The sequence below is a fragment of the Brienomyrus brachyistius genome, chromosome 17, assembly GCF_023856365.1.
Source record: "Brienomyrus brachyistius isolate T26 chromosome 17, BBRACH_0.4, whole genome shotgun sequence".
Classification (NCBI taxonomy): domain Eukaryota; kingdom Metazoa; phylum Chordata; class Actinopteri; order Osteoglossiformes; family Mormyridae; genus Brienomyrus; species Brienomyrus brachyistius.
In genome coordinates this window covers 4,516,129-4,528,352 of record NC_064549.1, presented here as the reverse complement: position 1 = coordinate 4,528,352, position 12,224 = coordinate 4,516,129, and the positions used below count along the sequence as shown (strand labels likewise).

At 49.1% G+C, this 12,224-nt stretch overlaps 1 protein-coding gene across 5 annotated transcripts in view; it reads left to right on the top strand.

The window, feature by feature from the left end:
• Positions 1 to 12,224, top strand: part of LOC125712429 (syntaxin-1A-like) — a 36,309-nt gene that overhangs the window by 14,546 nt on the left and 9,539 nt on the right. For all 5 annotated transcript variants that reach the window (XR_007383300.1, XM_048982461.1, XM_048982465.1 and 2 more), the window contains exons 4-6: positions 5,045 to 5,119; positions 7,594 to 7,664; positions 8,423 to 8,531. Coding sequence is in view for 4 of the 5 variants with exons in the window: in XM_048982461.1 (XP_048838418.1) it covers positions 5,045 to 5,119; positions 7,594 to 7,664; positions 8,423 to 8,531 (255 nt within the window). In the remaining variant the exon portion in view is untranslated. The remainder of the gene's footprint in view (positions 1 to 5,044; positions 5,120 to 7,593; positions 7,665 to 8,422; positions 8,532 to 12,224) is intronic.

The following is a 12,224-nucleotide window of genomic DNA, read 5'->3' as shown; positions in this document are numbered from 1 at the left end:
TTCGGAAGCTTCGGTTTAATTGTATGAATTATGCAAATGTGTGGTATTTTGAGGTGTTTGAAGTTGCCTGTCTGCGAGGGCCCTCCCAGCATTGGATGGATTTTGCCTTTTAACAAGATTTGCATAGTAACAGCCGTAATACTGCTCATGACTGTTCAAATCACAGCCCTCATGCCTGAAACGTTCATGTGTTACAGCCTAGTGCCAAAGCCTCATTAAGTCTCTTGTAATTAACGGGTTGTGCACTGGCTTGTGGGAGTTCCACAAGGAAAAAAATTATTGGTTCAGAGAGAGAACCAATCAAACTGTAGAGGAGGTGGGTCCAAGCATTTAGAGGAGGCTGGACCCAAGACATCTGATTGGTTGGTCCCTCCTCCTCTAGTTGCTTGGACCCTCCCCTACAATCTGGTTCTCTCTCTGAACCAATCATTTTGCCTTCTGCCCTCAGAGCATTTTTGTGTAAGTAAAACTTTCATGAGCAGTATGCTAGCTAGGGTTCTGTATTCAGGCTGCTGGGGACGTTATATTGGAGATATTGGAAAGCTGCATTATGAACGCCCCCTAAAGGTTTGTCAGACCTGCAGGCTAACACATTCCTGCAGTTCATCCTGCAGGGCCTCCTCAGTGTGTAAACAGTGACTCGCTTTACTAGACCAGACCCCAGAGAAAGGGAGGCATCGTAAGGATGTTATTCACGTGGCAGTTAATGTTTGCTGAGATCCAGGTGCTGGAGTGGGTTTAGAAGAAGCCATGCAGCCCTGTGTGCCCCCCCCCTCCCAGAGAGGATACATTCACAGCAAAGGTTCTCATCATGCTGAAACTTCATGTAATTGACGTGTTTTATGGCTGCAGAATTTGCCCTGTGATTAGCTGAGTTTCTGTTGGGGCCGGATGACTAGATGTACAAAGGGTTTTTTTTAAAAACGTTTTTAAACCCGTAAGCCCAGAAGTCGTTAGTTGAAAAGTCGTTCTGCCTTCCGCCCGCAGAGGTAATTTGGGAACGTCACTCGCATGTTGCTGCTGCTGTATCCAAACCAACTGCAAGATTGATCACTGTAGACTTTGGGGGGCAGATAATTACACATTAGTAATAACTTGCTTATAGTTTCTGTATTTGCAGAGGGACGTGTGAGATTGCAGTTTATTTTGTTTGTTGGAGCGTACGCAGTCCAGCACGGTCGCCACATTCATAGCATGTTGAGTGAAGCTGACTGGTTTGCAGGCTGCATCCTGGTCCAGGCAGCTGCTTGGTCCCTCTGCCAGTGACGATGATGCGTTTGTTTTATCATCCATTATCTGCACCATGTTGAATGTTGAAGGTCCACTGCATCTTTTTTTTTTTTTTTTTTTTGGCTTCTTATCAGACATACCGATACAGGCACAATGCTCATAACATGTTAACCTTTTGCAGAAAAATTTTCCTAGCTGATGGTGTCACTAAGGATGTGGTGGTACTGCTCCTGACCCTTTGTCCATTATCCCACTTCCCACTTACGCCCCCCCCCCCCCCCACTTCACCCACTGGCATTTGTTTCCTTTCAGTCCCTGCTCTGCTTCGGTCCAAAACATCAGAAATGTGGACTTTAGTCGATCAATAGCACAGCTAAAGGTATCTGGTGTGTTTACTCTCCCTGCTGGTGGGGGCAGCGTGCAGAGCCACCAATTTTAGGGGGGGGGGGGGGGGGGGGTAATATTTGACAAGGCCCTTTTTGTACCCAAATTAATCCATGGAGCCACATGCCCCTTATCAGTCAAGGCCATCGAGTGTCACAGCACGACATGAGTGAAGGATCGCCAGAGAGTCCTTATCGCCATGCACCTTTTCCTGCCTGTCGTCACTGTCACGCCCCCTGCTGTTCGTGTGCCGCTATGTCACTGTGGCTTATTTGGAGCTGCATTCACATTTCTGCCTTCATCGGCACCTGGAAGCATCGCTTTCCCTATTACCAGTAATTCCTTGATGTCACTGGCTAGGCGCACAGCCCAATTAGCCTCGCCTTCACACTGCCAGCCTGCCCTGTCCTTTTAGAGTCTCCCCTGAGAGACAGACACCCGTACCTGTAATGAAACATTACATAACGAAATCTGACACTGGTCTCGCTGCTGACTTTCCCTCAAGTGCGGTGACGCCGCTGGCTGTGGTCTGTCAGTTGAATGCCCAACCAAGGGGGCGCCATAGGGCTGTACGTAAACGCTCGAGAGTGTCATGGCGCTCGTGAGTGTCATGCCTCGTATCCGCGTTCATCCCGCAGTCTCCCTTTCCCAGACCTGTTGGAGGTGGTCCTTCTTTAAGATCCCCAGGGTCCATGTCATGGTCAGTAGTTTCTAACGTAATAATCCCAGTCTTTGCGGTCTTGTATTTGAAGACATAGACATCAAAGACCATCAAAACTATATGTAAATATACTGATTCGTGTTGCGCTGGATGGAGGGCGGTAGCTTTCAGAATTATGGCCCATCTTCTATTTTAGAAGAATACGCTGTGTAGTGACCAATTAAAATGAATTTTCTGTCGTGTTTTAAGTGATTTTTGTTTCTTACTGTTTGTCTGTACTTGGGCGTGCTGAACCTCCTACAGACTCCCGCTGAAGGGCTTTAATTGTATTTTACATTAAATTATCATGAATCACAGCCCTCACTTTTCTTTGTTTCAGTCTTCGAGCAGTAAACCCCATTACTGAAATGGGTTTTTGTTTTTGAATGACCGACCGTCTGATTGCAGTCCGTTTCAGTATCTCCACCCTCTGCCCCTCGCCCGATCATTAAGAAATCAGTTTCTTCACTGTAGACTTTTTTTCCCCTTTTCTTCTCTCTGGGGGCACAGCCCTGCCTCGTAGCAGGGATCCATTTTCTGTCCACTCTGCCCCATTCCCAGATGCCCTGTGAAGTATCCTGGGTCGGGTGTCACTGCTGGTGACGGTGTTTGCGTAGATGAGCATCCATGGTCCTCGGGGTCCCTATGAAAAGGAGGGGTTTGTGGGCTGGCCTGGTTATTCTCTCTATGCCGCTGGGTTTCTGCTTTCTGATCAGGACCATGGCAGTCAGTAATGGGATGCCGTCCTGAAGGGGCTGTGTCATGTAGGGTGTGACAGAGCAGAGACGTTCATGCCTTTGAGCTCATTTCCTGTTCTTACAGGAAGTCTTAGGCCAGACTCGGCTCTGAGGTTCAAACTCTGTGTTCAAGCTTGAGCTGAGGATTCCTGCAGGGAGTTTCTCCTTCTCCCTGTCTGCCCTGGTTCTTGTCATTCTTCCCCAGAATACAGCATGGGCTCCACCGTAAACTCATCAATCAAACGATGTGGTGGCTCAATGTCGGCCGAAGCAGTGACTCCTCATCATGTCCAACCAGCCCCTTGGCGCCAGCGAGAGTCATGTGTTCCTGTTTGGGGATGGTTGCAGGTGGCCGTCCCCGTTCTTTGTTATACCTCCTGGCATTAAAAGCGAAGCGGCCACCTGTCACCGCACCTCGGGTGCCGTGCAAACGAGGCCGCTCCCGCTGGCGCCGTGGATGGGAGCGCAGCTCCAAACTGGCATGCTGCTCCGGGAATATGGCACGTCATGAGAGCGGATGTAAACCTCTGAGGAATCCCTCAATACCAAGCATGTTTCCCCCTCTTGTAACGCAGTGGCTGTGTTCAGATGCGGTGGCAGCGTCTTGGTGTTAAAGGTGACATCTTGCTTTTGTCGCATTAGCATAGAAATCAATGAATGTGTGCCTGCCACCCCCCCCCCCCCCACCCACCATTTGTAGTATTTTCTGGCAGCCTGTTTCAAGGCAATCAAGGAACACAAAGGATTGTGGAAGAGGCCCACAGTTAGTACTAGCGCTGGCTAGATTACGTCTAGCATTAGCATTAGCGTCGGTTGGTTCATGCGTTTAGCATTAGCGTCGGTTGGTTCATGCATGCATATAGCTAAAGGTATTAAAGCTGAACTGAGGATTTATGCATTTTTACTTTTCCCCCAGTGAATGGCGATTACCTACCATGGATCGAGTTTGTGATTGCAGTGAAGTAAAACTGACCCATTTTATTCTGAAATGCCCCATGAATTGTGATCCGGCTCCTCCAGCACGGTTATCTGCGTTTTGCCAGAAGATCTCCAACCGTGCTGTTCTGTTTATTTGCCTTCACTTCTGGATTGTGATTTATTTCCTCCTCTGTCTTTTTTTTTTTTTTATTGTTGTCAGTTAATCACTTCATCAGGGAGCAGCTGTCAGGTCTGGCCCATACTCCAGTCCCACTTTCCATTTACTGCCCCCTACTGTTCATCTTCAGATTCACTTGTAAATCATACTAAGTAGCGCCTGCTTTTGTCCTGGCTGTGTGACGAGGATTGTGCCATGCTGACTCTACTGGAAAACTCCTTGATTGACTGACTCCCAGCCCAAACAATCCCAATGTAGGCATGAGTGGGAGGTTCCCTGGTGAGATCGTCCAATGGGCTCAGGTCCTGCTTTCAGAACCTGCCTTTCCTGGCTGGCAAATTGCATCCACTGCTCTCAGGAGCCTTTGATGCAAGAGTCAACATAATTCAATATGAACCTCACATCACGGTTTGGGGCATTTTGGTACAGCAGGAAAAACATAATTTGTTTAGAAAATATTCATTATTAAAACTGAAAATACAATTAGGAACAATTGTAAATCAAAGCGAATGAGTCTGTCAATGTGTGTGAATAGCAACCAAAGAGACGCTTATTTACACATTTGTTTTCATGGATAAAGTAAAGCGGAGTGGATTTAGTGCAATTTGGGCACAATGATAAAAAGGACAGCTACTGGGCCGTGCGCGCAGTTGTTACTGGTCTTCTGTGTACAAACCCCCCTTACTTTTTAAAGATGGCTTTAAACAAGTTTGATTTCTGCATTTATTATTGGAAGATGTGCAGGACTTTTCCTTCACTGGGGACACGGGGGGGCTGACACACACGCACACACACGGTTAACGGGAATGTCTGACTGCGGTGCGAGGTGCTGAATGGGACAGTTGTCATTCACTGTTCTCTGCCCCCCCCCCCCCCACCCCCACCCCCCCTTCCCAGAGACAAAGGCAGAGCTGGAGGAGCTGATGACAGACATCAAGAAGCTGGCTAACAAAGTGCGCTCCAAGCTGAAGAGTAAGTGTCCACCATGTTGCTGTCAGGAACATCAGAGGGTTATAGGCTCGAGTCCCATCGACCTATACAGACAGTGTGGAATCTAACAGCATACCTGGGTAAAATGCAAACATTCAGGGCATTCAGGGGGGGGGGGGGGGAAGTCAGTAGACACCTTGCCACATGGACTGAATTAACACAGCAAGAGCTTTTAGGTGCATCCTGGTTTTTGGAGCAGTATTCATATCTAACATCTCAATAATTCTTCAAAGGGGGGGGGGACTCAAATGATGCCATATCCTGAGTGGTGTTCTCAGGATGAACCCCCCCCCGGCTCACCATATTACCCGGTTGTACCTGAGACAACATTGGCCGTCCGGTGTCTGAAAATTCCGCATAATTGGCTCCCCCCCCCCACCACCACCACCAGCTCCCCCCCCCCGACAGGAATGGGACACTGTAATTAGCACCTGGATGCATGCCACCCCCAGTGGTGCCCTGTGAGGTACGGGGTGAGCCATGCCCTGCCTTGCTGAAGCCCCACCCCCAGGGCGTCACCCTCAGACCCCCCTCTCCACCCCCACTGGGTCTCCTCCTCTTTGACCTGACAGGCTCTTTAATTACGCAGCCTCTCCCATGCCTATCTATCTTTCTACCATTAGCTTTTCATCCCTTCGGTTTTTTCTGCACCATCTATTCCTCCAGCGTGGTCTTAATCCATTTCGTTCATTTTTAGATGCTTAGTTTAGCGGCTGAGTTTACAGTTTTAAGATTATTCACACATTTAATTATTATTTACATAACCGAACTATTGCATATTGTACTCTCAGCCCTTTCGCCTCTGCACGTGTAAGGATGAGATCACGCTAAACACTGCGAAATACAACAGATATAATTAACAGGGAAAAACTCAACAATTCGTCTCTCTTCTCCCTCTCCATCTGCTTTCTTGTGTAAAGTTCTTTCCTGGTCGCCCTACCTCTCCCTGTGGTGGCCTGTCTCTGATACCACCAGCAGGTATTGTATGGTTTGGGCCCCTGTTTTCTCCAGTGTTCAGCAATCTGATTTGAGATCGGTGGTGTGTTTATCACCTCCTGATGTTCATTTTTGGAGTCAATGAACATGGAAGCGGCAGAGGATAGAAATACTCACACTACCAAATTAATTTTGTTTTAAATGTTTGGCTGCACTTGGTTGGCCTCTTGTCCATCTGCTTGCTGCTGTCAGAATCTGGTGTAATGATGGTCCTACTTTTTACTGAGTTTTTTTTTTTATTGATCTTTCTGGGGGCTCAAGACAAGAAGAATAAATGTCCTAATAGTTTCTTTTATTTGTCTGAGTCACTGAGCTGTGATTTAGGGTTTAACTGACATCATCACTCATAGGGTATTAATCAGAATGGTTTGGTTTTGTTCATTATATTCAGTTTTAAAGCTCCTTGTTTCTGTACAGTCAGGTGGTTTTATTTTTTGGCGAGACTAATGGAGGATGTCAATCTAAATGCCACGTACCTTGGTGATGCTTGTGTACCTCCTTGGGGCGACTTGTCATTGAAGGGGCAACACACCTGTTCTGAGCAATGGCACCATTCTCGCGTCTTCGCTTTCTGTTGCAGTTCGGTGAGATTCGCTGCTCGGCCAGAGTATCTGACCCTTCTCCATTAGTCTTCTTTGTCACTCTGCATTCTGGGAAAAAGTCTTCGCTCTGACCCTAGTGAGGCCTCTGACTGCCTTTTTGCAGTGGGTCGCTCCTTGGCCTGGTGAGTGACCTGCCGCTCCCAGATAGTGTAATATGTGTCACGATGTTGCTGGCGTGTCCCTGTAGCCCAGTGCCCGTCCGGTCACCTCCATCACTGCAGCCCTCCGGAGAATCTCAGGGAGGCGGGTCACTTTCAAACCGTCCCCCTGCAGAGGCAATAAACCTCTGAAGTAATTACATCGCTTAGTAACGTGCTCCACCAGCCCGGGGTAACATCATCCACACCCATCTGGCACCAGGGAGACCGGTGTCTGTCTGAGCTGCGATCCAGCAAGTCCTGAAGACCTTTTAGTGGCCCGAAGGATGTTCTTTTGAGGGCACCTGGTTGCTTTTGTCTTCCTGTGGGAAAGCTGTCCTCCAGGGTAGTTCCTGAGTTCAAAGTAAGAGCTGCTTTGCCCAGGGAGGCTGTATAACCTTGTGGTGGAAACGCTTCCCGGTTCATGTTCTCCCAGTAAATTGCCCTTGATGTGATACATCGACAGTTGGGAAGGGCAGCCTTTTTAAGATAAAATAGTGTCTTGTAAAATCTCACCTTCATCCCAAACCTTGATTTCATCAAACGCACCTTCTGGTAATGCGCTTCTGGCAGATTCACTTGGCCAGGCCCTGGAGCTGTGAAACGTGTGCAGTCGGGCAAGTTTTTAGCTGCACGTTTTAGCTGCCGGAGGGGGCGCCGCTGACCAGACTGTGTTGGAGGTCAGGCCGGGGGACATGACCGTGCCTCTGTTTCCCCTCAGGCATCGAGCAGACCATCGAGCAGCAGGAAGCAGGCACCCGGACTGCAGACCTGAGGATACGCAAGACGCAGGTGAGGGTGAGCAGGGGAAGCAACGTATGAAGCGTTTGGGGCTAATTGCCTGGATGATTTCAATGCCCTGGTCCATTTCTGCCATGACGCAGAATCGTTCAGAATTGTTTACCTGATGTGAATGTCGTACTGGCGTAATTGTTGATGTAATTGTTTCCTTGAACTGTGAGCTAAAAAAGACACTTCAGGGTTTCACTTCAGATTCAGGTTTAATTGACTCTTCAGGGTCCCTTTGGATTGTCCGAGTTAACTGGTGTGCCGACTTGCTCCTTGTGTTTAGTTACTGCTGTAGTACTCACAGGTGTGTAAGTCTTAATCCTGAAGGAGGCTCATGGGGATGGTGAGTGTCTCAGCAGGCTGAGCCTCTGTGCCTGTGATCGCAAGGTCACCGGTTCGATCCCCAGCCTTGGCAGAACAGTGACATGCCCTTGAACGAGGTCCTTAACCCCCAACTCGTGGAGCACTGCATGTCGTAAGCCACAGAACGTAGGATGGGGCAGGTGATGCGTTCCAATGTACCTGTATTCATACCTGTGCAAATGGCAAATAAAGGATTCATCATTACGACTTACTAATTCGCCATGGACACATTTATGAATAATGAGAGTGTCTGTGGCAACAGTTAATTGTTTATGCTTTAGATGGGGGCAGGGGATAGTGTGTTTCAGAAGGTGAGAGGGAACCACACTTGGGGAAAGTCCATCTTAAAGATCCTTGGCCTCATTTCTTCATAACGGGTCTGTCTCTCTTGTCTCCAGCATTCCACCCTGTCGCGTAAATTTGTGGAGGTGATGTCCGAATACAACGCGACCCAGTCGGACTACAGGGAGCGTTGTAAGGGCCGCATCCAGAGGCAGCTTGAGATCAGTAAGTGAGGGCGGCCCGTGTCCGTTTTATGTTTTTTATATATATATATATATATATATATATATATATATATATATATATATATATATATATATATATTTTTTTTTTTAAATGTCTCCCTCATCATAGAGCATACTCCAAACCCGGATGTGACCCAGTCATGTAAACCCCATAAAAATAGCCTCCTGTAATCCCCTCCCTGTTCCCGATTGGCTCAGTGGCCCCCAGCGCCAGCTGTCCGAGCGGGACCCGGAGCCGCGGCCCGGCCGGGAAGGCGGCGTTCCTTTCCTCCGGCCATCTGTCCCTCAGCGGGGCTGGGGTGGGGGGGCTGGGGTGGGAGCCAGGTCTCCCTCCTCCCCCTCCCACACCCGACAAGCTGGCCGCACGGCATTCCTCACTCTGCGGCCCGAAGCCGGTCCTGTACCACGGGCAGCCTCCCCCAGCGGTGCTGCCGTCTGGAAGGCGGGAGAGGGGTGTGCTTTGCCTTCAGAACCCTACACAACAGTGCTGTCTCCCCTGTTGGTCAGATGAGAGAAATGAGATCCTGAGAAAAGACACGTTTAAAAGAGCATTATTACACGTGGATGTCGTGCTCCTCCATTCCCCCCCCCCACATAAATGCCTGTTACTGGGTGTTCCCTGTACCATGGAAGTCTGACAGAGGTGCGAGTACTGAGCTAAAGTGGACGGATGTGCCCGATTTGATAGGTGCTTTCTTCTGAATTGAAATCGGCACCGACACACTTTCCACGGAGGTGAAGCAAGATGATTCCTTGGGGAACATAAAATGTGCGACTGAAATGATCTGAAGTGTGAGCGATACTGGATCCTTAGCCAATGGTAAACCAGACTTGTATTAATAATGAGTGCCCCCGCTCTCCCCCTCAACAGCGAACATAGTTAACGGTTCATTTCAGATCTTCTCTGTTGCATTATTGATGTGCATTAGATCAGAGTTGTTTCTCCGTCTGATATCTTCCTTTCCTGTCTTTATGTGCCGCCTTCGGCAGGGTAATGAAATGGGCCGAGTGGCTCAGCTGAAGCTCGATCTGAACGCGTCGGTCTTTGCTGCTCTGTTTTTACCTTTTTCTGAGTGTAAAGTATCGCCACTCGCAGCTTGCTGGCATCTGCTGCCATTATGGACAGGAGAGGAAGAGAGCAGTATGTTGACACATCGAACAGGTTCTCCAAGCCTCCGAAACGCTTCCCCCACCCACCAAGCCCTCTTCACCTTGTGCTGGCCTGCTGCTCTGTCGGCTGTCAGCTGTCTAAATGTACACAGATCTACTCAGACGCGAGTACAGTAACGAGCGAAAAGCAAGAAGTTTTAAATTGTTGCAAAACCTCGGAACAAAGGTTCTGGCCCGAGCCATGCAGATATTTAATGTGGAGTTCAGTACATATTCTCTGTGCTGCCCTTTTATGGTCTGTTTTTCTTGCTTGCACTGGTTTTAAAAAACAGAAATCCTTATTAGTGGCGTTTTAGGGCAGGGTGTCGGGGCTGAAGGTGGCTCGTTGCTCTCATGTGGGTCAGAGGATCTGACAGCTGGGGCCTCTCAAGTGTCTGGTCCCCTGCCTGTATGCAGAGAGGCACATAATTTAATTAACTGATGAATATTTTAGTGGGACATGGCAGAACAAATGGTTAAAATGAATGGCGATGAAGTTAAGATTGGGAATGGAAGGTGCAAATCGATTTCTACCTGGGTCCTGGTCTCCATAGCAACCGCCCGGAGTGCCTCCTGCTTGTGAGGGAGACGCGCAGGTTAAAATCTGGGGAATGGGGGGGGCGCTCTGCCGACTAGTCAAGTACCTCACGCTCACGACTGATTGGCATGCGTATCTTTCCGTGTATCGCAGTTCTCTGACATTTCTGGGAGTCTCCTACACATCGTGGCGGTGTGGCTCGTCTCCCACTTGCCGGAGGAAGGAGGCGAGTAGCAGAGTATGTTAGAGGAGGTGCTTAGTGCGATGGACCACTGGTCAGGATGTCCAGCGGCTCCTCGTTGTCCACGTGGCCACTTCCTTCTCTGGGTGCTTCCACATCTGTTACGGATATCGGCGTCGTGAGCAGACGAGGATTTCCCACCGGCGGAAGTCTGCCTGTTATAAGGAATGGTGATGAAAATAACCATGGCAACAGGCGAGACCCTCTCCCATGTACATCTTCACAGTAAATGTGAAATTCTAGCAGTCAATTAACAATGTGGCGGGAGGGGGGGGGGTACCTAACCCCACCCCAGTGCTCAGAGGAGCTGAATCACATGTGAAACCATTAAAACCAGTCCACCCAGAGAGATGTGGTTTATGGGGAATTAAAGCTTTGCTCCTAAAACATGTAGACTCGTGCTCTATGAAAAGCTCTCACAGCTTCTGTTTAAGAACACAGTACTTTAACCTGTTACTGTGTTCTCATTCGCTGCCCAGAGCTCCACCCACCTTCACCTCCTGGCCACACCCCACATCTGGCCAACTCATTCAGGCTCCTTGTTTGCTCTTTGTAGACCTGGCCAGTGCATTAACCACTACCTTCTGTCAGTCTCCTGAATCTTCAAGCTCCAAATGCAAAGCTTGGCGTGGGGAGGCAGGGCTAAGGCGGGGCTTTGTGGCCCACAGTGGGCGGGGCTTCCTGAGCTGTTAGTTAAAAAATTCATAATGTTAAAACCAGGGTATTCCTACGAAAAAAAAGTCAGTGACTGCGGATTTGAAAGTGGCCTTAGCTCAGGAGCAGCGCGCATGGCCAGGGCTGCGGCAGAATGATGCGAAATCTGATTAAATATTCAAATTTAATTACAGCCATTATCGCTTCATATGCTCGTTGAACCTCCAGCGCAGGCCGACCTGTGGCTGGTGGTTTATGGGAAATTCGCCACCATGTAGGAATCGGGTAGCCTAGCATGATGGGGACCCCCCATGCCCCCCATCTCCCCCCTAGGGGAGTGGTGAGACTGCTAACTAACTGCATCGCCATGCAACAAAGCTGATGCTGCGAGTGACTGTCTGTGAAAGGCCTCAATTATAGTTGAATTTAGATTCAGGGGGGGGCTTCTACATTTTCTGCTTATGCCATGAATATATCTTCAGCTGTGCTCAAGAGTTATGCTAAATTCCCTTCTTTTTTTTTGTCACTGTTTCCTTCCCCCCCCCCCCCGACACCCCCAGACTGGCTCACCTGCTTCCCTGCTTGTCTCTCCACAGCCTCCCGCCCTCACTGTTCCAGACTCCATACAGTGGGATCATGCCATTATTTTGCCGCCCCACCTTCCCATAATTCACCTTGCTGAATGGGGCGGGGGGGGGGGCTGCTGTCGCCATGCCGATAGGTACCCAGGCTCAGTATTCCTTGGAGATTTTCCCTTTCTTATTGCAGCTGGATTCTCCGCACTGGCAGCAGCCCTGGGGGCCTCGGGGGCCCGGAACACATTTCTTAATAAGAAGTGGAGATGGTTTTATTAGTCTGCTCGCTGCAGCCAAGTCTGGCTCTCGCATCTTAATAACAATTTTGTTAGTAAGTCAATATCAGTCAGTAATATGGAGACTCTCTTTGGCGATAACCATGGAAACCAGCTGCACATCAACTGGAAGGGATTATAGTGAATGGGAAGGCAGGACTAACCCTAAATCCTCGCTGGTAGGACATGGTATCTCACGCGCTGTATTATCATCCAAATAGCAGGAAGCCCCCCCCCCCCC